The 24,640-nt window shown below is 49.5% G+C and overlaps 2 protein-coding genes across 3 annotated transcripts in view; one reads left to right on the forward strand and one right to left on the reverse strand.

Annotated features, from left to right (window-relative positions):
* The window catches only part of f (espin protein forked), a 412,459-nt gene that overhangs the window by 160,732 nt on the left and 227,087 nt on the right, over positions 1 to 24,640 (forward strand). The window lies entirely within an intron of this gene.
* On the reverse strand, positions 1,588 to 10,479 carry LOC135915524 (lactosylceramide 4-alpha-galactosyltransferase-like). The gene is made up of 5 exons (XM_065448640.2): positions 10,268 to 10,479; positions 9,325 to 9,392; positions 8,605 to 8,840; positions 6,149 to 6,352; positions 1,588 to 3,310 (listed from the first exon to the last, which is right to left on the reverse strand). The coding sequence occupies exons 1-5, from the start codon at positions 10,477 to 10,479 to the stop codon at positions 2,855 to 2,857; spliced, it is 1,176 nt and encodes a 391-aa protein (XP_065304712.1). The 3' UTR covers positions 1,588 to 2,854.

The raw sequence follows: 24,640 nt of genomic DNA on the forward strand, positions 1-24,640 counted from the left end.
CCTTTGAACGCCATGTGGCTTCCTGTACAAATAGATAGATAGATAGATAGATAGATAGATAGATAGATAGATAGATAGATAGATAGATAGATAGATAGATAGATAGATAGATAGATAGATAGATAGATAGATAGATAGATAGATAGATAGATAGATAGATAGATAGATTAGATAGATAGATAGATAGATAGATAGATAGATAGATAGATAGATAGATAGATAGATAGATAGATAGATAGATAGATAGATAGATAGATAGATAGATAGATAGATAGATAGATAGATAGATAGATAGGGCTGATAGATAGATAGATAGATAGATAGATCCTATGGAAGCACTAAAGTGGGGTAAACTAATAGAGTGGCCTTCAATTGTCTAGCCGTTTACGGTCGTGCAACAAGGTAGAAAATGAAAACCAAAGTTGCTTTTCTTTTTCTTGAATTTCGTGCTTATAGAGAACAGTGTCGACGACGTCTTAAATGTCAGTCCGTTTACGCCCAATTCAGTCGTTGTTCTGCAGCAAAAAGTTCCCCCAGCAGACGAAACCATAATTTTTCTTCACTGCCGAGCAAATTCACGAGTCTCGCGCAACTAGATGTTGTCGAAATCCGGGACTTACACGGGCTGCCGCCGCTGAACGAACTTCGATGGCGTCGCCAGACGTCTTCTCTTGGCTTGCCATACCGCAAGTCGCAGTGACAACGAGCCACTTCTCAGTATTTCCTTTCTAGCAGGGAGAAGGAAAGACCATGCAGTCTATAGGTGAAGTCGCAAGCCTCCCATAACGCCACGGCTCATGCAACGCAAGTGCTGCTTTTTCACGCGTCATCGCGGCGTGTGGTTGAATCGCGGCATGTTATGGGTGTTCGAGCACGCCTCTCTCGCTCCGGATAACGCTCCACCAGTGCTGCCAGGTCGTTGGCACACAGGCCGAGCTGTCGAATTAGACGCCATAACTCCCGTTACTTACGTCGCGCCACAGATGTGCATACCTTCCACAGCTCTGCTTTGAGGTGGTCCGTCGAGTAAGCCAAGTCGACGGACATTAGAATAAGTAAAATACACGGTAAAAAAAAACATCGTACTAGCTCTAATAACCGTGTATGCATGGCCTCTTCATAGCGTAATGGTAACGCGAAATCGTTTTTATACATATAAATACAGCGCGTCGCAGGTCATCTGTCTTCCCGAGTAACGGTATGCGCCTGGCCTTCCCGCCATTTTTATGGCAGATCTTGATACGCGAGCCTAACGACAGAAACAAGAGGCGGTCTGTCTCTCGTCGGGTGAGATTGAGACAGAGCTATACGTAGCGTTGCATGCGAGCCATGCGCAGCAGTGAACATGATACGGTAGCGTTGTTGTGTTCTCATAGTTAACGCGCGCGCACTCACTAGACTTCGGGCGGCGCGACTTGGGTACCTCGGCACACTGAGATTGAGGGCAACCAAAGGGTTGATAGGATCGCTCGCGAGCATGCAAACCGAGCGGACCTAAATAGAGATCCTGAGGATTTCATGACAGTGATCCCAACGTACTCTGACATACTAAATTACCATAGAGGGACGAGAATCAGATATCCCCCGCCCCACAATACACTCACTCAACAACAGGCAGTTTACTGGCGAAAGCTGCAGACAGGAACTTTCCCAAATTTACATATACTATGCAAAATGTTCCCAAGTCAATACAGGGACACATGCCCGTGGTGTGGTGCAATACCCACACTTTATCACATCACATGGGAGTGCAATACAAATAAGGAATTCCACAAAATAGAAAATCCGAGTGCGGAGCAGTGGGAGAGCGTGCTCTCCAGCGGCGACCCTAGCCTCCAACGGAAGCTGGTGGATCATGCCCGACGAGCAGCCACGCTCAGTGGTGCCCTGGAATAGGGGCGCCAACCATGCAGGCCGGAGATCTTCATCAACCAATAGAAGATCAAGACATCCGGCACGACCGCTGAATCACTCTTTCTAGAGTAATAAAGTTTACTTCCTCCTCCTCCTCCTCTAATCAATCACGGTTGCGTGATTTGAGAAAGCATATACGGACAGAACACGGCTCGTCTGTCCCGTCGGAGAAGTCACTTTCGGGCTATGAAAGCAGAAGGGAAGTCCGAAGGATGGTCGGCTGGTGGGGAGATAGCGTGAGCATGTAATGCTCGTTTGATTATTCAACTGGTTCTCATTGTGCCCCTCCACCCCAATGGGCACCGGTAACCGATAGGGACAACCAATGAATTCTAAGTTTTTCTCATCTCAAACACGTGGCGTCTCGGAAGCTGGCTCGGGTCTCTGCGCGGCGTTGAGGTTATAATTTTCTCGTGCTGTGCACATCTAAAACACGGAGTGACAATTTTCGCCGTGACGAACACGCTGTCTCGCGTGGATAAGATGGTGTTACAGCAGCGGAGGAATATGTTTGATTCCGGTACAGAGAGAGATACGTGCTGGTATTTGCTGAACGACATTGTCGCCACTAAAGAATTAACACAAAGGAAAAGGTAACGAACGCTGACTGCCGCATGGGTGGCACATCCGGGGGATTTCGTGTATTGCGCCGACGAGCGAATCTGTCATTAGGAAAGATTTTAAAATCCAATCTCATCCCAAGCAATAAACTTCCGACGGCTGCTTGTATCAAGACTGGTGATACCGCGGTCTTTCGCACGTACGTGTCTCCCCCATGTTTATATTTATTGGCGTGAGTGCATGACAACCCCCCCCCCCCCCCCACACACACACACACCGCCCACTTCCTTTATATACAGATCAGTGTGGAAGCACCATCCGTGTCGCCGTCAGTGTTTTGAGCTTCTTCGACCGGGCAAACGAGGGCTCCTCTTCCGCCTCAGAACCGCCCGTTCACGTCGAGCGAGATTTCCATCGAGCGCGGGCAGTTTTCCGACGCCGCGCGCCAGTACGGCGAGTCCTTCTGGGCCTTCTTGCGGGCGCTCAGCTTGCCGTGCAGGCACATGGCGTGGCTGTCCCGGCACACCTCCCACCAGGAGGCGTTCGTATCGGCCGTTTCGGCGACGAACAGCACGGTCCAGGCCGTCCACGGGACGACCGAGAGCACGTGCCACGGCACCACGAGCACGCCCCGGCACCGGCGACCGGCCTCGGCCAGGGGCGCCACGCTGGCGACGCCGCACCGCTCGAGCAGCACGTCGTGCAGCAGCGGCGGCCCCAGGGACGACTTGACGCCGGGGTCGTGGTCGCTGGCGATGCGTTCCATGGCGTCGCGCAGGAACGAGTGGCCCGCCTCGAAGAACAGGAAGCTGTTGCTCACCGAGTCGCCCATGCGCTGCACCAGAGTGCCGACGTGAATGAATGAATGAATGAATGGTTTATATCGACAGAAAAAAATACAAAGGATCTCTGTCAAAGAGGCTGACAAAAAATTGGAGGACGCTTAAGCTTCGCCTTCAAGAGTGGAACGCGACAGCGTTCCCGTCGACCCGCCAAGGGGTGTAAGACAGTGGGCTACGGCGCAGCGACTACGCTCCCCGCATCGGACGCGATGGGCATAGAGCAGTGCCGCGTTCGGCGCGGCAACGAAATGTGCGCCTGAGCAAGCGACGCACGCCTGAGCCTTAGAAACAGCTCGTTTCTAAGGCAACACCGCATTCACTAGAGACGCTTTTGTACCGCTTTGAAGCATCGAACTCGTGGCTGAGTGGTAGCGCCTCCGTCTCACACTCCGGAGACACTGGTTCGATTCCCACCCAGCCCATCTTGCAAGTTGTTTTTTATTCATGAAGTGCCTGCTGGGATTTATCGCTCACGGCCGACGACGCCGACACCGACGCCGACGACACCGGCTTTTCTGAGGCACGAGCTCCTTAACGCTGTCGCGTTAAAAGGCACGAATGCCTGACCAGGTGCCAATCCCCTTCCCTGACCCGTTCCCAGTGCACGAAACACCCAAGCACACAGGGCAACCATGGTACACAAGGGTTTGTACTTTGAAGGGACTATAAAAAAAAAGCATTGTTGTAATATCTCGCGCGTGCCTTCATCGTAAAATAATTTAAACCCTTAAATGTGTATAAGGGTGCACATTATTTTGCGGCGTTGGTAGCACTGAGTGTCCCTCAGCTTCCGAGGACTCGGTTGTGCCGCTTCGCATTCTCTGATGTGCCAGTTGTAAGAATTGGCACGCATCTACGAAGGAGCTATTTCTTTTTTAATTTTGCGGCGTCATACTACCGCGTGTCTCAGCTAAGGTTGGCCAAGCTGTTGAACGAAAAATAGAATTTCACACTGCAAGATACAAATATAATAGTTATATATACGGTGTTCGGTTGTCAGAGATATGACGGCCGAACACCGCAGCTCTTAAGATCGTCGTATCTTGCACCGCATTTGTTTGTTTTCCTTTTTCTTGTCTTTCGTTCAAGAGCTTGGCTGACGTTAGCTGGGACACCCTTTAATGCGCTGATGCGTCGGTGCGACGTCGTAGATTTTGATGTATCTTTTTGTAAATGGGGCCGGCCCTGGTGAAGTAAAATCGCTACTTCATCTGCCTCTGCAGCGCTCGCTCTGTGAACCGACGACGCATTCATTTCGGTCCCGTGATTGTCGACTACGCTGGTGACAAATGCAGTGATTCTTACGCTGCTGGTCGAGTATACGTGTAAGACGTTGGGGTGATTCTCATACTTCCTCCAGAGAGCCTGTGCTTTCGAGGAAGTATGATCGTTCGGGCATGTCCCTTACAGTGTCCCTTAAAGGCGGCATTCACGCTGGTGACTGACAGAACTCGTGTGACCAACCACGACTGGCGACCAAGGAGCGAGTCACGGCGAACGAGGTTCACACGGCTAAACAAACACGACGACACGCCCTTTCCCGCGTCAATATGTGGCGCAACTGGGGTTCACATGTGATCGCGCACCACCATCGCCACGTCAAATAACTGTGGGCATGTTATACGACGTACACTGCTCGTGTACGTGCCGCTGATTGGTTCAGAAGCTTTGCGACTGCACTCACGGAGCTGAAAAAAATCGAGCAGCGAGCGTTTGAGCCGCAGCGGTGGCTTCTCTACCAAGGGGACTGTTTACGCGCGTCGGCTATAGCGACTAGTTTTGTCGTGCGACTTACGAGACTTGCCGGCGTGAATGACGCCTGAGTGTCACGGCGTTTGAAGTGTGATGGCACTTTCCTCATTGTGATTATTGAATTTGTACTAGCGTATTTTACGTGGTATAGGCCCTTTGGCAAGGATACTTCATACTTCAAAAATACTTTACAGAATTATTCACCTACATAATTAAATGTAGACATTCAGGAAAGTGGGAATGCAGAGTGCACATAATCAAATACCTTTGCCATTCGGTATTTCATTTAAAGGTGCACTAAAGGAAAGTAATAAGTCGAGCTAGATTTAAAAAATCAGCCTTCTCTCATAACGAACGCGCCGCCACTCGTAGTGACAACAAGGCATTTGTTAGCGATATAAGGAAGAAAATGGTGCGAGTGGCACCACCTCTTCTGAACTGTGGTGGCTTTCCTGGGACTGACTTCAGTATTGGCTGCTTCATAGAGAGAGCCTAAAAGGAAGGGCAAAGTGGATGCTACGTCAACTCCTCCGTTTATGGCGCCGGAGGTTCAAATATAGGAGCAGCAGCAGCGAGACTATCGGATGCAATTTTTGACGCATCAAAGTGACACATTGGCACATGCCAAACAATCATAGACTTCTAGACGACTAGTCTGCTGATCTGTCTCGTCTTAACATTCTCTTTTGTTGTCCCTTTAAGATATATATCTACACGGTTGTGTCGAGTCGACCACGAAGGTTGTCGACAGGCTTACGTAAATAAATTCTGTCGAATTTACTCTTATTTAATATATACTTATCGACAATTGTATTGTGTTGATAGTACTGTGTTGAGTGGCGTCGCTGCCGAAAATATACACCAGTAGGGAAGCGGAATACACTTGGTAACTCCAGTAATAGCTCTGTGTTTGTCTGGTTGAGCTCTTCACCACCAGGTGGCTGCACCGTGCAGGACGCTAACGTTCGCGCCTCCGCCCATCCGGCAGAACGCCCAGTTCGCCTGCGTTTATAGCGGGATACCGGACGCGCTAAAGCTCTCTAATTGCTCAGCCTGCCACGTCTGCCGCTCCAGCTCACCAGCGATGTCTGGGAAAGGCAGGAGTCGAACTCGTGGAGTGGCCGCATGACCACGGTGTCCTTGTCGAGGTAGACGCCGCCTCGCTTGTAGAGAAGCGCCAGGCGCAGCGCGTTTGACAGGTGCTCACTGATATCCGCGCCTCCCTTGCGAAGGTCCAGCACACTCCACGACTCCAGCGGCGTGCCGCGGATCATATCAGCAACCTGTATGCGGTGGGCGGTGATTATTCGTTTATATCTATTCAAATTGGCAGCGGTAAAAAAGAAAGTATGACGAAGGAATACGTGCAAAGGAAGAAATACGCACGCAAACCAGCGAATAAATATGCGGGTGATGAAAAGCTACTTATTGCAGCTTACAGCTGAGGTAGTATGTCAAAAGAAAATTTTAAAAAACACGCGCACACAGGAGTGGTAGTATGGGGGCACGGTGGTACTCCGTAAGGAAGAATGAACAAGCGCGTCATGTGCCCGGAGAGAAAAACACAAGGCGGCACTGATCTTTTAGATACGCTTCCGCATCTATTTGCCTCTTTTTCTCCCTGTGTACTTGCGCTTCAATATTTTTCCCCACGAAGAAAGCGATGCACTTTGCGAAATTAAACACATTAGGAAATTTAGCGAGACAAGAAGGGTAAGTATACATGTTTCCAAGTCACTCGCTACCAAAGCAGCCAGTCAGATCTGTCCAGCACGTGTTTGAGTTGATATATGAGCGACTGGCGATGCAGACGCGGCCCATGGAGACAATGCAGATATCGCGTACAAGTCGAAATGACCGCGGCGACTGAACGATTGCTCGATAGCGGTTTACGATTGAAAGCCGCAAACAGGGTTACAAAACATCACCGCCCCTTCCAGTCCGCGAAGATGGTCGAACAGCGAAGCTGGGTTACTCCATGAGGTTACTCCATGCAAGTCAAACTTCGCATGCATTCTATATCGTAAATCTTTTGTTTCGTCATTCTTTCACCTCATTTTCGCTTTTCCGTGCTTGGCGTGTTGAGCATGCTTTTTTTCTTTCGGTTCTCCCAGTTTCTTATACTTTTCTTTTTTTTGCGCATGAGGTTTCTGTGCGTGTTTTGCCGGGCTTTAACTAAACGATGCGGCGAGGGTAGCATAATTCGCTCGTTATAGGTGTGTCGGGCGGAGCTCGCTTCACTGGTTTACAAAACGTGTCAGTGGAAATTAGGTTACGCTCACGGACTAAGTCAAAGATGAAAAAAGTGGGTCGTCGCCGAGGCAGGCGCAAATTACCTTTACCGCTCACAACGCAACCAAGGCGAATCTTCGAACATTTCAAAGCAAGTTTCTTTCCTCGAGCCGCAGACAATACCTCAGCACAGGCTTAGTTAGGCGATTCTAATAAGCGCTGTGCAGACACGGAAATAATTCTTTACGGAAACACAGTGCACGGGCTGTGAGCCTGAGGATATCCTACGATAGCCGCCAATCAGTTACTTCATTCACTAAAATGTCCCACTTAAAATTTCGATGCAGAACTTTCTATCAAGCTCTTACAAACTTGCGATGTCGTGTGCCATCTGACGCGCTCGCGTATACGCTCAACACAGCTCGAATTTTCTGTTAGATACGTATGAAGTTGGGTGAAGTCCGCCTATACGCTTATAATGCTGAATATATATATATATATATATATATATATATATATATATATATATATATATATATTGTTCCGTCTAATCATGCGTAATCCGTATGTACACGTCACATGAGATGGGGAATTTTCGTCGTATGCGTAGCTTCGCGTGGCCGACAGGCCAAGCGGGGGGGGGGGGGGTAGCCCGGCATATTTCTGACCAATCGTCGAAGGCTGGTTGCATAAATGGAATCAAAACAGTTTCGGATCAGCTTTACGTTATAGCGCCCCTGCGCACGACATAACCGGCGTTTTATTGATCAATATCGTCAAATTCCGTAATACTGTCGACTTCGCCATCTTGTCAGCCCTGATTGGCCGAGAGGGCGACGACGACCTCTGCGATTGGTTCAAAACTCCGCCGTTACGGAATATGGCAATATGGCGGGATCGGACAGCGTCCAGAACAGCGCACCATGTCTGAGGAGTGGAGGACACCCTGACGACAGACAACGTAAAAAGAAAGAAAAATTCAATCATCTAGTTAATGAACGCTCCGCGGTCAGTGCTTCGCCACTGTGATAACTGCGATGTTTGTCCTTTGTTATTTTGTTTATGCGTAGCCAGTGGCGCAGCAACAGGAGGGGCCGGGGGGCAGTGGGCCCCGGGTGCAAGGGGCCAGTGCGGGGGGGGGGGGGGGGGGGAGGAGGTGTCATATACGTCTGAAGACACCCGGAAATTGGTGATATCCTCGCCTTCCTCGACTACACCAGGGGGGAGGGAGGGGGGGTGTTGACGGAAGGCCTATGGGCTCCGGGTGCCAGACGACCTAGCTACGCCACTGTGCGTAGCTTACCTGCACGCTATCAAAGACCACGTTGGGGAACCGGCCCAGCATCCGCTTGAAGGGCCCATCCAGCCAGACGTCGGTGCTGTTCGGCGTGTCGACCGCGGCGAGCACGTTCACGGTCCAGCCGGGGTGGTGCCTCGCCGCGGACTCGATGGCGCACGAGAAGCGGCCGGTGACGTCAAACGCGTGCCCGGTCTCCAGGAACAGCACGCGCGACTTGTGGCGCGCACCTTTGACACTTCCTGGAGGGTACAGCACCGTGCTGGTGGAGACGACGCACTTGCGCAGTACGTTCCAGTCTCCCGAGGAACTAAAATGTCACTAAGTATATTGTAGCGCTGATTAGATGTTCGATTTCACGAGAGTAGGCTGATAAGCTAACGTTGTACGAAGGAATAGTTGTCTAACGCTTCGGCACGTATAGTTTCCAATTAGCTGTTGCATTCAAACGTGGACCGCACTGTACACCCTGTGTACACCGGCGTAAACGGTAGCACTTATTGCGCGCTCGAGCAGCAGTTGGTACAAATAAGGCACAGAACATGGTCTAATTGTACAGAACATGGCTGTACAAAGCCTTCGATGTACATGGTGTCGAAAACTTCCTTGGTGTCACGGCGAATATGCGGCATATATGCATTAAAAATATATATAAAAGAGAAGAACGATAATATTGTGCTCAAGGGGGTACGTGTATACATTGACAACATGTTTGTAGAAGCTCACTTGCATACGATCTGCTGCCGACGGTGAAGTAGAGAGTAGCCGTGACTATGACGGCTGCAGCGGTGAGTCTGAAGAAAAGAAATGAGAAAAGAAAGACCGAGAATGACACGATGAAGAAGAAGAAGAAGTTGAGGAGGAGATAAAGGAAACGCAAAACAAAAAGCAAGGTTGAATAAAAGAATAACAGGTGAATGTGCTGCTACATATATGCAACGTGAAACCTGCTGCTGAAGTTATGCGCATATATTGCCCATGTAAACTTTAATAACAGTCATGCTATCTTGAGACCTAACTACGACAACAAAGAAACAAAAAAACATAAGCTCTCTCTGCTGTTGCTGGTATTTGATGTGATAAGAACGCTGGTTGCCTTTGAAATGTGAAAATCTTACCATAAACGCTTTCTGTTTGGAGTGCAGGTACTGAATAGAAGCGATGAATGGCAATGGCGATCAGAGTGTCGCATCGTTTTTTTTTTTTTTGCACTACAGCGACACAACGAGGAGGAGGATGTAGGGAGGGAACCAGTCTTGCATAGGCGTGCCGGAAATTTTCTCCGCCCGAACGTCCCTTTTAACATGCGGGGTATAAACACGCCGCAGAGTTAAATAAAGCAACATGAACGCGTTTAGCGCTATTCCAACCGGTAAACGAGGCGACTATATACGGAGCAGAGACAGAATCCTATCGCTCCGCCAAGTTCGCCCGTCAGACACAATGGGGGATGCCTTCATCATCAAGTGATTGGTGGCGTTTCAGCGTAACACAACGATCCCACACGACGATCATCATCTCCGGAGGCGACCGCGCCGTTCTATCTCGGCGTGAGCATCGCGCGGCGACGCGTGTGGGGCGCAGCAAATACGCCTGATGTGGTCGCCGCGATGAATGAAGCGGGCGTAATTCGACTACCACCCCGGAGCAGTGCCTGCGGCTGGCTCACCTCGCCGCGAAGCGTCGAAGCTCGTTGGCGCTGGACAGCAGGCGTCGACGGAAGCTGACCTCGCGCGCCGCCTGGCGTGTGACGAAAGCCAGAGGTCGGGACGGGGGCTCGACGCCCAGCAGAGGGGCGCCCTCCATGGTGGTCATTGTGGCACGTCTCGCGAACAAGCCGGGTGCTGTTCTAATTACGATGATGATGATAAGTCCAAACATTGGCACATACCCGCAACGAGAAGAAAAGAAGGGATGAGGATAGTATGCTGGTTAACTAGTAGACGACAATAATTAAGGCTAGACTGAGAGAGCCAGTGTTGCGATGACATCAACGTGCTCGAGTGAAGAAGGTGCCGATGCCGGAAAAGCAGTCGCGAGTCGCACCACTACCGTGGCATGATTCGTCGACTGGTCACTCGTTGTCATTTTCGGTTCGCATCGAAGGCATGTGCTGGCCTACTCGACCCCCATCTATAGTCGTACAAAACAGACTATTTGTAAACCGGAAAGTCAAGCGGGGTGCTGTTCTAATTACGATGATGATGATGATGATGATGATGACTCAATATAATGGCACATACCCACTAAGGGACATTGGCCATGAAGAGGGGGGGCGTATAGAACAAGAAGAGAAGGAGGGCGAAATAGTAGATCGCGAACCACGGGCTATAACTAAGGCGAGACTGGATTAGCGATTAATGCAATAACATCAGTCTGCTGGAGGGAAGAAGGTGCTGATGACGGAAAAGGATACCAGTGATCTGTGAAAGTTCGACGATGACGCGTGTGACATCATCGCTCCAAGACGTTGTTTCCTTAAAAAGGACGCCTAAGCTCTTGAATGTAAGGCTAATTTTTGATGCCGAAGAGTTGAACTAGATTTCGGTGATTAGCTTCAACAGAAACGCGCCCCTCCTACATGCAAACCACGTCCTTCGAACAAGTTGTGCTTTGATGATTAAGATGACGATAACAAGCATTGCCACAAAAGGGTCGCTGTAACGTAGAGCTATTCAAATCTGTTTCTATTCCGTTTTCCCTCTTATTTACCTACTATTGGTCAGAAATATTCGGACCACGCCCACTGCGCCTGTCTGTCACAGGACGTCGCTTAAACTGCGAATCCTCTCCTTCTGATATAACGCGTACCCGCTGATTATGCACGTACACACATTATACCAGACAAAAGAACAAAATTTTCTTTCCTATTGTTCGTCTTTTTTCGTCATTAGCCCTCAGCTACTTGTCAACAATCTTTTGAACAGCGCCCACTTGGCCCGTCTGTCATTCGACGTTAGAGAACCGCAAAACCTCACCATGACGTACGACAACAAACAATTAATATGCCGAACAAAACTAAATGTTTTTCGATATAACAGGCGATTGCTTCGTTCTGAAAGGAATAGAAGATGGCTGCCTGCCAATTGCTCTGTCACTGGCTGCTCGGAGCTGCCGGCGAGAATGGATGATAAAAATGTCGTATAATAAAAATAGCAGATAATGATAAAATAATTAGTGGCAGTATAACATATTCCGGCCCTTTCGACACGTATGCGATGTCCAGCTCTGCCAACTCTTCTTCGCTGAGGATACATCTTAGCAGTACTCACCGCGATTTTCGAGCGCAAGCTAAGCAGGGGGAATCGGACCAATCGCAACCGCCGGCGCACACCTCCTCACCCGGTCGTCTACCTTCACTGCGTTAGCTCGGCCCCACCGAAACCCTCTCCCCTTCTGCGTGCTTCTCGCCTCTTGTCAGTCAATCGGATAAGGAAAACCTGTTAAGATTGATAACCTCTTAAGTATACTATTCGCTTTGAAAGCAAACAAATGTGAGCTCCTATGAAGGAGAACATCGTTTTATTGGGCTGTTCCAACAACGCTGCAGGTCACCGTCCGATGCCTTTGTCGGCGGTTACGTAATCTTGATGTCCGGAGATTGGGAAAAAAATCAGACTCAATTAAATTTGCGTTATATACGGCCCATGCACTATAGTTTAGGAATCCTATAAACTGCGCTTGCGTGTAGGCTGACGAACTTCGGGGACTGGCCGAGAATCTAATGGCAGAACAAGACGAAAAAGAAAATTGCGGAAATATTAAGAGTAATAAAATAATAAAATTAAGTAACAGTTGCTTCGACAATAAGAGGTGGTTGAAATGCAACCTCTGTTGAATTACACGTCTAAACGGAGGAAACTTATAATAAATGGTCGTGTACATTTTATGCAATTTAGAAAAATTTATTGCGTAGCTTCGCGCGTGTTGAATGGCTGCCAGCTTTTTCACTTAGAATAACTGTTGCTGACTTTTCTTTTTAAATAACAGGTTTTCGCCTTGTCTCGCTTATAAGGCGCTTAAATTACCCTGTTTTATCGGAATGATTTCATGCGAACGCTTCTTTTAATAGCTTTATTCGTTTCGCCCGAGGATAGCTTCGTTATTGTGGTTGCCGGGGAAATAAATGTGTTAGAAAAGACGCAGCTCAAGACGAGGATTGCTGTTAGCAGCTGTATGTGGTAATGCTGTTCAATTTTCGCATAGGAATTCGCGTCAGGTTTGTCATGTCGTTACACCTTGATGGTGTCGGAGCAGACTTAATTACCACGCAGAGAGTGCCTTTTTGTGTATGTATGCTTTCCTCAATTGAATTCTTTCTTATTATCTTTTGCGGCGTAGGAGCGCAATGCCTACGCTGGAAAGGACTAAACCCGGCCTTGTAAGTTGGCCGTCGCTGCTTCTCCTTTAAATATGCAGTATGGCTTCTTTCTTCCGTAACACTCGAAAAAATATACGCTCATAAGTTGGTACGATTTTAGCTTTGCAGGTTTCCAAGCAGACCACTAAGAGGATTTCAGAATGTCAAAAGGGCGGTTGGTCGACGTATACGTAGCGGAACTGCATCGGTGGTGCAGGGCTCACTCGCGCTTTTATTCGCCCGTGCGTTTGGTGACTTCGTTGACTAGCGTACGCACTTCCATTGACGAATCTGTGATTACCCTCCTTGACGCGACTTTGACGGCAATTGTTCGGCGGTGTAGTGTGCATTCATCGGTAGCAAGATCACTACGACAAGTGCAGGCATCGCGCCGCGCGGAGACCTTTGAGATAAGTCTGCGCCAATGACGTAAGCCTGTTGTGACTTACAGTATTACGACAAGGATCGAATAAAAAGAAAAGAAGAACAATTGAGACATCGCATTAATCAACACAACGAAGCTTAGGTTACGTTACACAACCTCGACTTCGCATAAGTGGGCTTCGTTGCGCTTTGTCTGAGGGACGCACCCGGCAAGTGCGCGGACTGGTTCGTCCCAAACCTCGGTAGCATCGCGTTCATGTCCGCACTCGTAGTGGTCTGCGCCTTTCCTGCAGCTGTCACGGCTGAAGTAGCGGTCGGGCACCCGAGCAAAGGAAGGAAAATTGCAGCCGCGAACCTCGGCCATCCTTGCTCCAAAATGTTGTCGTCTGCTACTGCATCCCGAGCGCACTTTCGAAAGCGCCCGCTAGGTGGCTATCATTGGCGCCTCTATAGGCGGTGCACTAGCGCAAACTGGCGGAGTGCCCTTGAATGAGCTATTTTCATTTCCTTGACCCCCCCCCCCCCCCCACAGAATAGAACAAGCCGTCTGTTACCGTAAAAAAGGAATGCCATTTTTTTAATGAAGAGATAGGTTTTCTTAGCTCGTTGCTAAATTCCGCGTCATTAGTTTTGGCGCCCGCAAAGGAGACATTGCGGACGCCGATGTCCGTGACGTCACGATCAGGCAGGGGTGAATTTCGAGCTGGCGTTACCACCGGCATTTAATTTTCTTTTCTGGTGCACCATGCGGTGAGCGACAACCACGATGGCCCATCCTTGGCATTTCCCTCTAACAGGGGCAAACGAAAGAGACCAGATGCAGTCGCGAGCCTCCCATAACGCCATGGTTCATGCAACGCAAGCACTGCTTTCTGACACACAATCTCGGCGCGTTATTGCATTTTTCTATACGAGTCGTCGGGGAGCCCTTTCTCGCTTCGTGTAACGCTCCACCCATGCATCCATGCAGGTCGTCGGTGCACACGCCCCGAGTCTCGAATTAGACGCCATAACTCCCGTTACTTACGTCGCGCCACACACGTTTATGCCTTCCATGCGCCGCTCTGCTTTGAGGTGGTCCGTCGAGTGAGCCAAGCCCACGGACATCCATGGGACTAAGTAAAAGACGCGCGGTAAACAATTTTCGTACCTCTCTCTAATAACCGTGCTTGCGCGCGGCCTCCGCAGTATATGTAATGGCGACGCGAAAGCGTTTATACGTCTGCATACAGCGAGTCGCACGTCGTCCGTCTTTCCGCGAGTAACGGTTTGCCTGGCCTTCCCTCCATCTCGATGGCAGAGCTCGATACGCGAGCCTGTAAGGACAGAAACGAGAGGCGGTCTGTCTCTCGTCACGGTGAGAGTGAGACAGAGCTATATACGTAGCGTTCCGTGTGAGCCACGCACAACAAGTAACTCTAAACGCCAGCGTTGTTGCGTTCTCATTGTTAACGCGCGCCCGCGCGACGGGTAAGAGTTGTACATACACCGTTGTGGGTGCGCATGCTGCTTGCATAAACGACAAATGAATCACCGAATCAACGACCGCTTTGCGATGTACGCCGCGCAAAGACCCCCGTACAGTGGGGCCCGCTAAGTGGTCTCGCGTTGACTTTGTTCTCCCGATGTCGACGACGTTTGTAGGTGTGCATATATATGCCTGTGTGTGCGTGCACGTGATCACAAGGCCGCGGCGCCGTTGATTGATGTGATTCTTGCGTCGACTGCGACAGGCTTGGTGGGCGGCGACCCCTCCCGCGTTGCCGGCGTAGGCACTGCGCGGGTCAGGGTTCTCGTGCACCGACGCCTATAGCGAGCGTTACTTAGGCCACATTTGAGGCACCCCTCCCCCCCCACCCCCCTCTCCCTCTACCGACGAGCGCTCGCGAGGATCAAGGTCCTCATTTGCGTTCCGCGCGCTCCGAAGTGGATCACTGAGAGTAGGGCTCCAAGGGGGGGGGGGGGGGGGAGGAGGGGGGGTATCGTTGTGTAACGAGAACGTTTGCGTACGCGCCCCCTGGTGTCCACTTAAAGAACAAGTGGCGGGTCTCGAACACCTGGTGCGGTGGAGATTGCCGCTCGCATCTCAGTGTGCGGCCGGTCGGGTCAGTGGCCGCAAATTGCGTTTATAAATAGGGTTTGAGTCGAGCCGCCCGTGCACCGTATGTGACCATTAGTAAAACGCGAGTAATCTTGTTATTCACCTGCGGGAGAAAGTACGCTGTCGAACTGGGCCGGCGAGGGGCCCGAATTCCAGCTTTTGCGTCTGAAATTCGCGAGAGCCTGTGCGTTTTCTTCACGTCAAAAGCTGCCAACATTGAATGAGATTCAGAGATTAACAGTTCGCTTTTCGTTGGTACTCTGTATACGCAAGTGATTGAGTTTAACGCTTCAGTGCTAAAACGTGGACAAGGAGGGATGCCGTCAATTGTGCCATATTTGTTGCGTGCATGAAACATTCCGTTGTTATAGAAGGAATAAATAAATAAATAAATAAATAAATAAATAAATAAATAAATAAATAAATAAATAAATAAATAAATAAATAAATAAATCGACACCAGGCAAGATTATTTTCACTTTAGGTGATCTCGATTCACGCACACCGCTCTGATGAAGAGCCACTGAACGCAAGGGTGCTCTTTTACCGAACTTTTAATGTGCATTGAAAAAACCGGCATTGATGTATTTAATCCGGAACCCTCTACTACGCCGTCTCGTAGCTCTTCTAGTGTTGTGTTGCTTTAAAAAAACGATTAAACCGGTCACTAATGAGGGTTTCTTTTGTGTTTATGCACGTTGGAGAAAGAATGAATCGCATTTGAAAGTCAGCAAAAGAGTAGCCTGACAGTGTTGGTCAAAATTAACACTATGGAAACTGCACAAACAACAGAAAGTACTCCAAAAAACCTTGTAGTCAGATTGAAGTCGTGAGTGTTGTGCTTTTTTTTTTTTTGGGGGGGGGGGGGTAGTTCGGAATTACGAGCTTTCGTGCCCTTCTTTCGACGCCGCCGAAGAAATGCGTATAAAATATCGATTGACTAAATTACTTCATGATATGTGCTGACGCAATGAATCGCTTTACTATTCCTTCCACTTCAGTGCCATGGCAACGAGAAACGTAATACCTGGACGCCAAGGTCGCTGGAATGTAAGGGTCAAGCCACAGAATCAGCTGAACGACTAATCCAACAGCAACTTACGCATTCCAGAGCGGACAACGTCGATAACACCAAACCAAAATTGTTAAGCTCCATTTCTTGGGACGATTTCAATCAATCCTTTCACTAGCGCTACGAAAATATTTTCGCCTACGATGTTTCAATGCGAGTATAGCAGCGTTGCACCAATTGCCAACGTGTGAGATGCGATACGGAAAGCTATAACCTCCGCCAAGCGTTTCCACAATATCGCCCAGCCCACGACGCGTCCATAATAAACGCGCGTACAGCTCCACAACCGCACCGTATGCCGGTGTCACAGAGCCCTCGACGATGCACCATACATCACAGGAAACGACCACGCAGTCTGCCGCTCCTTCTTGCCGCTGCGGGTCGTTACGATCCAGCCAGTACGCCACGCCATAACCGAGACGCCGAGCCGAGGCACCCGCATGCACTACGCTCATGCACCGCGGTCATCAAACGGCAGGTGAACTCCCGCGTGTAGACCGAAGGACCATCCATATAGACGCACGCCTCGGAATACACCCTCTGACCACAGAGGAGGCGTGCAGCCTGTCGTGTACAGATGCGCCCACCGTCAATACGTCGTACCACGCGACGAGAAGACGTTCCTCGTTCTCTATTGCGGACGGCAGCAGAGCAAGCCCTGCAGTATATACAGTCATCGCACATATACGTTCACGGGCGGCGTACTCGATGCAAGCCCCCGGTCAACATTCAAACGCACACGCATGAGAGAGAGCGTCGACCGTTCGAACCAAGTCTGTGGGAACCGAGAACGGCACAGTCCGATGGCCGTTCGTACGCCCCTGCGCCAGCGCCATCAGGCATTCTCTAATCGCAGAGGCTTCTCCCTCGAAGTATGCATGGGGCCGCAGTGCGTTATTTAATCCTCGTTTTTTATCTTCTTTTCTTCTTCTTTGTTTGTTTGTTTGTTTGAGGTGGCGACTTAGAGCGGCGACCGCCGGGTGACAAAACAAACGTCCTTCGTGCCCTGCGCTCAGCGTCTTGTCGTTTCTCCGCCTCTTATATATACGTGCCGGCCTCCCTCCTGGAACAAGCGTTGAACAATTGCGCCTCCGTAGCGTAGGAATAAATCTCGAGTGGCCGGGGGGGGGGGGGGGGGAGGAACTCCGCGGCCGCGCTATAGCGCGGCCGCGGGCCCGTTACTATAGTAACGGGGCAACGTGAGAAGTCAACTCGCGTGTGCGGTTTGTTGCAGAAGCACATACAACGTGTCCTAGGCAGCTGCAAGATGATATTCTCTTGTGTTCAAATTACAGTATGTGCCGGGGATGACAGTTTGTATATATTTAAACGCTTTTTTTTTTATTGCAACTGGCAGTTAGGAGGTCGTAAGGCAGGCTTGGTGCATTCGTGCGTCCTTTCTATAACGCCGTACATATATATAGTCGCAGCCGTCACGTCGTTGTGCGTGCAGAGGTCGGCGAAATAAGCTCAATACTCAATCATGCACCCAAATATCTCCGCAGGCTACGTACTCACTGACATTCACCTGTACTCACACTCTCGTCACACTCCCACTCGTACGCGCCAAAGCTCACTCGCGTCCATAGTCCATTTAATCCTACAGCCTCATTTTTCATCCTCTGCTTCACCTTCAACACATGGGGAAGAGAAACAAAACCCTTGTCTACCGGTAGGGATTCAACCGATGCCCCTGCGGCAATGGGAAATTGGGACAGAGAGGCTATATTGAAGAAAAGGCAGAGAGGTCGGCCTGGGTTAGACTGCTCCAGCCTGCTACTGTGCACCGGGGGAAGAGGAGAAGAGGAAGAAAAAAGAGGATGAACGATGATGACGGCAGGTTAGATGGATGCTGAATGCACTATCTTCCAGAATACTAATGGCACAGGCTTACACATCGATGCTGCGGAAATGTTCCAGAACATTCCTCAATGAACGGTGTTGCATATCTTGTCAAGCGATCGGTAATCAATGCGGGGATTTCGCGCGCCATGCAGACTCCGAGAGTGCAACGTGGCATTTGCGCACGTAATTTCGGAAGCCACATATGGTTGAGAAGAAGGGTAACCGAGGCACCATATTTCCTTTAGTCACAACCACACGAAGCACCCAGATAACGAAGCCAAGGAAAGCGTAGGGAAATTTATTCGTTTTTTTTTATCGAAGGTCACGAATTATAACTTATAGAGCAATGAACTTGGGTAAGAAAGAAACAAGTTGCCGTCGGTAGGAACTGAACCCGCAACCTCCACGTTACTCGTACGTTGCACTACCGATTGTGCTATACAGCGGTGGCTGCTCCCGCGCCTTCATTATCGCGTAGGTTAAGTGCACAAGATCAAACCCGATGAGGGTTAGCCGCCGTCACTCGTGGCAGTGGCGGTGGGCGTGCAACGTAATTTTTACGAATGGCGTCACGAAGTATGTGAACTTTTAAGCCATGGTAGTCAATACAGTAGCTGACGACCACGCCGTTGTGCGCATGGCGAAGAAGTTGTCCTGGAAAAGATGCATGATGACCGATTTGAGAGCCGGCGGCTGTCACAGTAAAAGGAACTCGGAGCTGGAGGAATCGGTGAAACCTGCGCCGTTTAACCGCGCAACAAATCGCGCCTCCTCGTGCTTTTGTGGAACCGCGCGTATACACACGTTGGCCGCGTAGTTTGTTCCTGTACCCGCTGCGGTCTCGCGTTATTTTTAGTTGCCGTAAGGTTCACGAGTGAGTGGGTGTGCCGGCGAGAAAAGCGAGCCGCCACGTTTATTTCGCTTTGATTACATGCGATTCGCGGCAGACGCCACAAGTCGAGCGTTGCGAAGAACTTGTTGGGCGCGATGTATACGACGGGACGCGAGCGAATTTTTGCGCTTTCCTTTTTTTTTTCCTCGATTCCGAAGCTCCTTATTACGTGCACGTACATCTCTGGCTAAAGTAGTTATTTCGCTCGCACGTCACGAGATCGGCGAACAGTGTTAGCAGAAGTCTCGCTCTGCTGGTCTCTCTCTCTCTCTCTCCCTCTCTCTCTCTCTCTCTCTGTCTCTGTGGCCAATCCGCCATGTTCGCGCTATTTGGGGCGACCGCGGTCACGCACTGTTTGAGGCGTTCGCGGTTAAGTGCGATGCTGGAGAACCTCTCGGTCTTCGGCCGCTTCAGTCTCACTTTATTTGGTATCCTTGCAAACCAATTAAACTATTCCAAAAATAACTAATTGCTAGGTTCTCCGATCAGACCAGTTGGTCTCGGAGCGTTTACGAAGCTAGCTAGACATATGAATACGTGTGGCCAGAACGAACGAACGAACCAATGTACGAAAGAAAGAAAGAAAGAAGGAAAGAAAGAAAGAAAGAAATATGGATACGTGTAACCAGAACGAACGAACGAACCAATGTACGAAAGAAAGAAAGAAAGAAAGAAAGAAAGAAAGAAAGAAAGAAAGAAAGAAAGAAAGAAAGAAAGAAAGAAAGAAAGAAGGAAGGAAGGAAAGAAAGAAAGAAATATGAATACGTGTAACCAGAACGAACCAATGTACGAAAGAAAGAAAGAAAGAAGGAAAGAAAGAAAGAACGAAAGAAAGAAAGAAAGAAAGAAAGAAAGAAAGAAAGAAAGAAAGAAAGAAAGAAAGAAAGAAAGAAAGAAAGAAAGAAATATGAATACGTGTGACCAGAACGAACGAACGAACCAATGTACGAAAGAAAGAAAGAAAGAAAGAAAGAAAGAAAGAAAGAAAGAAAGAAAGAAAGAAAGAAAGAAAGAAAGAAAGAAAGAAAGAAAGAAAGAAAGGGTAGGTCGAGCCTGTCAAAACGAAGCAGGTGCACGGTTTGCTGCACCTTTCTAAACGAATTAGTTCGCGCCGAAAATGGAAAGGCAGGGCTGCAAAAGAACGTGACGGCGTGTTTTGCCTCCCAGAAAGCGAGCTGTACGGCGCCGACACTAGAATACAAATGAGCGAGACAGAAGCTAGGCGTCTCGGTATGTATTTTTTAAGCACCGTGTAGAGAAATATACGTCGAAGACTGCTCGAACCTGCTGCCAGCGGTTATGTGCGGTAATAAATGGGAGGATCAGCTGGACAGGTTGGGAATAACTTTCGGCTGCTGCATTTCACCTTTACAAATGGCCACGAAGGCTCAACGACATTTCGCTAAATGAAGCAACTGGAACGACTGTGCATTCTGCCGCAAATTTCGCAACGACTATACTTCGAAACTGGTGCTAGTTTCCGAAATTAGCTAGAAGTTATAATGCCCCCAGCAAGCTCACCCGCTTCAGTTTATCAGTTGCAACGAGTGCCGTAGCCTTACTACTCTAGAATTCAATTGTCAAAACTTCGTTAATAAGCTAAGTATCTAATCAGATTTTTCGCGCAAATCATGTTCACCTAGTTGAGTTATAAAGCTCAGGCGAGGGAGTTGGGCTGTCAGCCACTGGCTATTTCAAAAGATTGCGCTGACATTAAACAACCGCTACCACCACAACCACCATCACCACCACCACCAACAACAACAACAACGACGATGACGACGAGCCTTTTCCAAGTCACAAGAAAGGAAAAAAAAACTACTATGCGACTGCTAGTGGAGAGGCGATACATTAAGGGACGGTGCTAGCCACTGTTAGATATGGAGCTGTTTCCTGCGATTACTTCGAGTTCCCCAGACCACATCGGATTGCAGCACAGCTAATTGAGGAATGCAGAAGCAGGAAAGCGCATTCCAGAGAAGCGGCCGAGCAAACAAGTTTAAGGCAACAAGTTCACGTGCCAACAAGTTCGTGCGCCGCCGGGATTAGCAGGTGGGCATCCGACAATGGAGCATGAGCAGCCCTCCCCTTCTCCTCGTTAGAAGTGCATTGCCAGTCTGCGAGGCAAGACCACAGAGAGCCGCCAGGTGTGACACCGCGACACGGGCGCCTACCATTGGCTGAAAGTGGCGTCATCGGAGCGGACTCTCCCATTGGTCAAACATGACGTGACTTGCAGTGCTCGAAGGGTTTATAAGAAGCCTTCCAGAGAGACCTGAGGATTCTGGGACATGCCCTGATTCCCTGATTCACCTCTCTCGAACTTCTTGCCGCGGGCCGCAGCGTCCGAGTTGCTGCCGGCCCGTAATGTCTGCACGACTGTTACTTGTCGCTCACCTCCTTGTAAATAATGTAGAATAAAATCCTCCCAAGTTTGGGTTTTCATCCCGAAGTCCCGTCCTTCAACCCCGACATCTGGTGGCAGCGGTGGGATCGCCTCCGAATGCATCAGCTGGTGGCAGCGCTACGGATAAACCTTCGTCGAGACAGATCCTAAGGAACCGGGAAGAGCGAAGAAGAGAGAGCCTTCGTCGAAAGAGGTCCGAAAAAACTGGGAGTAGCGAAGACGGAGCGAGCCTTCGACCCAGGGAGTCCGGAGGAACCGGAAACAGCGGACGAGCGAACCGGATGGCAGGGTGCTGCAACCGTAAGTGAGCGCGTGGTTTTTTTCCTTATGATTCGCCAGACTCAAAGGTTGTGTGTTCAATTTTGATAGTTCTGGGAATCGGGAGTTTGTTGCATTGTGTGTTTGCACAAATTAATTAAGGAAAACAGTTTTAACCACCTGTCGGGGCAGCTGCCATGGATCTTAGAAGGTTGACGAGGTTAGACTTGTTGTTGGTGTGCGACGATTTGGGAGTTGAGGCGGACGAACGGATGGAAACGCCAGCTATCATAAAGGCGATTCAAGATAGTGGCAATGATGATGAAAGCATTGCGCTTGCTTGGGAGGTGATACAGGAGCCACGGGAGCGTGTGCGTCGTGTACGTTTGCGAGAGCGTCGTGAGCTTAGGAGTGAGCGTCAGCGTGAAGAACGCGAGAATGAACGGAAGCAGGAGCTTCAAGAACTTACTCTTAGGTGTGAGCGTCACGGACGTGAGAAGGCACGCGAACGTGAGAATCAACGTAAGCTTGAGCGAGAGCAAAAGTATGAGAGAGAGAAGGCAGCACTGATCAAAGAGATACAGTATTGTGATCAGTTATTGGCACAGAGACAACGGCTGTCTGAGAATTCTGTAGGTAGTACAGAGCGAAAGAATGAGCAAGTGTCTAGTGGTTTTTCGCCAGAAGCCGACGAAAAGAGTAGTGCCTGTGAGATTAGCTGCAGATTCATAAGTGAAGGGAAAAGGCTAGCTGCTAACGATGCCTTAGTGGCAATAGAGGCCGTTAAAGGCCAGAGTGAGAGCGACGAGGTGCTGTGCCAACAGATGACTGTGGAGACAGCTAGGCCAGCTGCGAACAAATTGGCACAGTTACCGCGTGTGTGCGTCGCTGGTAAGGTTAGCGAGGTTGCTAGCGAGGAAAAGGGTACTGTTGACGCGACAGACGCGGGCACCCATGTAGAGCCAGATGTGCGTGCAGAAGTGAAGTGCGAGCTGAGCGGTGCAGTTGAGGGTAATTCTCAGGATTGCGAGCTGCGTAGCTCAAGAGAATACAACTGCATTGTTCAGGGATCGGTGCGGCTCTCCGCCAGTCTAGGTAGCCTAGAGAGGGATGATTCAGTTATTAATCATTCGGACTGTGCGCGTGAGACAGCGATCGATACCGACGGGCTGTGTGCCGATGCACAGCGTGAGCTGGGCAATGTAGCAGAGGGCAGTTCGCAAGAGTGCGAGTTCTCTTACTCGAGTAAAGCCTGCTGCATTTTGCCAGAGTCGGTTGGGCTGTCCGCCAGTCGAGGCAAAGTGAGAGTAGATTTAAATGTAAATCACTCAGACTGTGCGGGTAAGAGGCCGATCCGGGCCGACGAAATGTGTACCGGCCAGCACGAGGCACGAGAAGGCGACATGAAGGCTAGTGCAAAGAGAAAGCGCCGTAAAAAGAAGCGCGGTAGAGACCGAAAGTCGGTAATTAATGTAGCGCCGCCAAAGATGGCGAGAAACCCAAAAGGGCAGGGCGCGAGTAAGAAGGTGCGGTCGTCTAGGACGATGTTGACGCATCCAAAATGGTCGAGCCACCGGTCAAAGGGGGACCGCGAAGAATGTTCTGCGCGGACGCGGACAAAGGGCACGGGGCAGTTAAGCTCCTCGTCGTTCCGTAGTTCTTTTTATAGCTCAGCGTGCAGTTCGAAGAAACGCAAGGTGGTAGGACGAGACCAGGTGGGGAGTAGCGACGCGGTCAATCGAGTTTGTGTTGAAAGCGGGGCGCGAGGACGCAAATTGGCAGGAGACCGTAACGTCTTGGGGGAGCTGATAGTGAATCAGCCCTTTTGTTATCTCTCGGCAGCCAGAGTAGCTTTCAGACCACGCCCACCACGGGTTCGACTCAAAGTATGAGTCAGTCGTAAGCGTTTGGAAAGAGAGGCCCAGAGCGCTTCCGTAGAATTGTAAGTGTTTTGTTTTTTATTTTGAGCATCGGAAGGTTTTCGCGATTTGAGACTGGGAATTCTTTCAACGTGTAAGGTATGAGCTTTGTTTATGTTTTGGTTTGAGAAAGCTCCGAGATTTGAAAGACGCGTTTTTGTAAACATGTAGTCTCGCGAGATGCTCATTAATAAGTAGATAGGCTTTTTTTTGTGTGTGTGAGTAACCTGAGGATCAAGGTTATTGTTGAGAGGCCTATCGTAACGCGCGTGTGTTTTATTTAACCTTCTTTCTTCTTAAGTGTTGAATTTTCTAAGGTTAAGCGCGTAGATTTTCAATGAGTGCATGATTTGCACGGAGAAGCGTTCTTAGTTCCATTAGCGCGTGTCCTGTGTGGACGGAAGGAAGCAGACTTTATGACTGGGTTGCTTGTGTGTTGAGGGCAGCCGTATTCTGACTTCTCTGATAAGTATGCGTGGAACGAGTTAGTAGAAGACGCATCATTTTAAGGGTTCTGCGGAGTGTGTAAGTCCCGCAAGTTTAATTGTTCGTTTATGTCACGTGTCCTGTAGGTCTTTCAGGGAAGAAACGTGAGTAAGCGCAAATGAAAAGTTTGCCTACAACGCAAGTACGCGTTCTGTTTAGTGACCACAAGGCTAGTGCGCTTGTGATTACGTACTTGTGAGGTTGACCAGATTGTTCAGTGGCACCAATACGTGCGATAAGTACGCCACTGCGATAGATTGGAAACATGCTGTTCGTGTAGTTAGGCCACTTAAGTTATGTTCGGCTGTTTTCATTTGT

Source organism: Dermacentor albipictus, chromosome 2 (genome assembly GCF_038994185.2).
Source record: "Dermacentor albipictus isolate Rhodes 1998 colony chromosome 2, USDA_Dalb.pri_finalv2, whole genome shotgun sequence".
NCBI lineage: Eukaryota > Metazoa > Arthropoda > Arachnida > Ixodida > Ixodidae > Dermacentor > Dermacentor albipictus.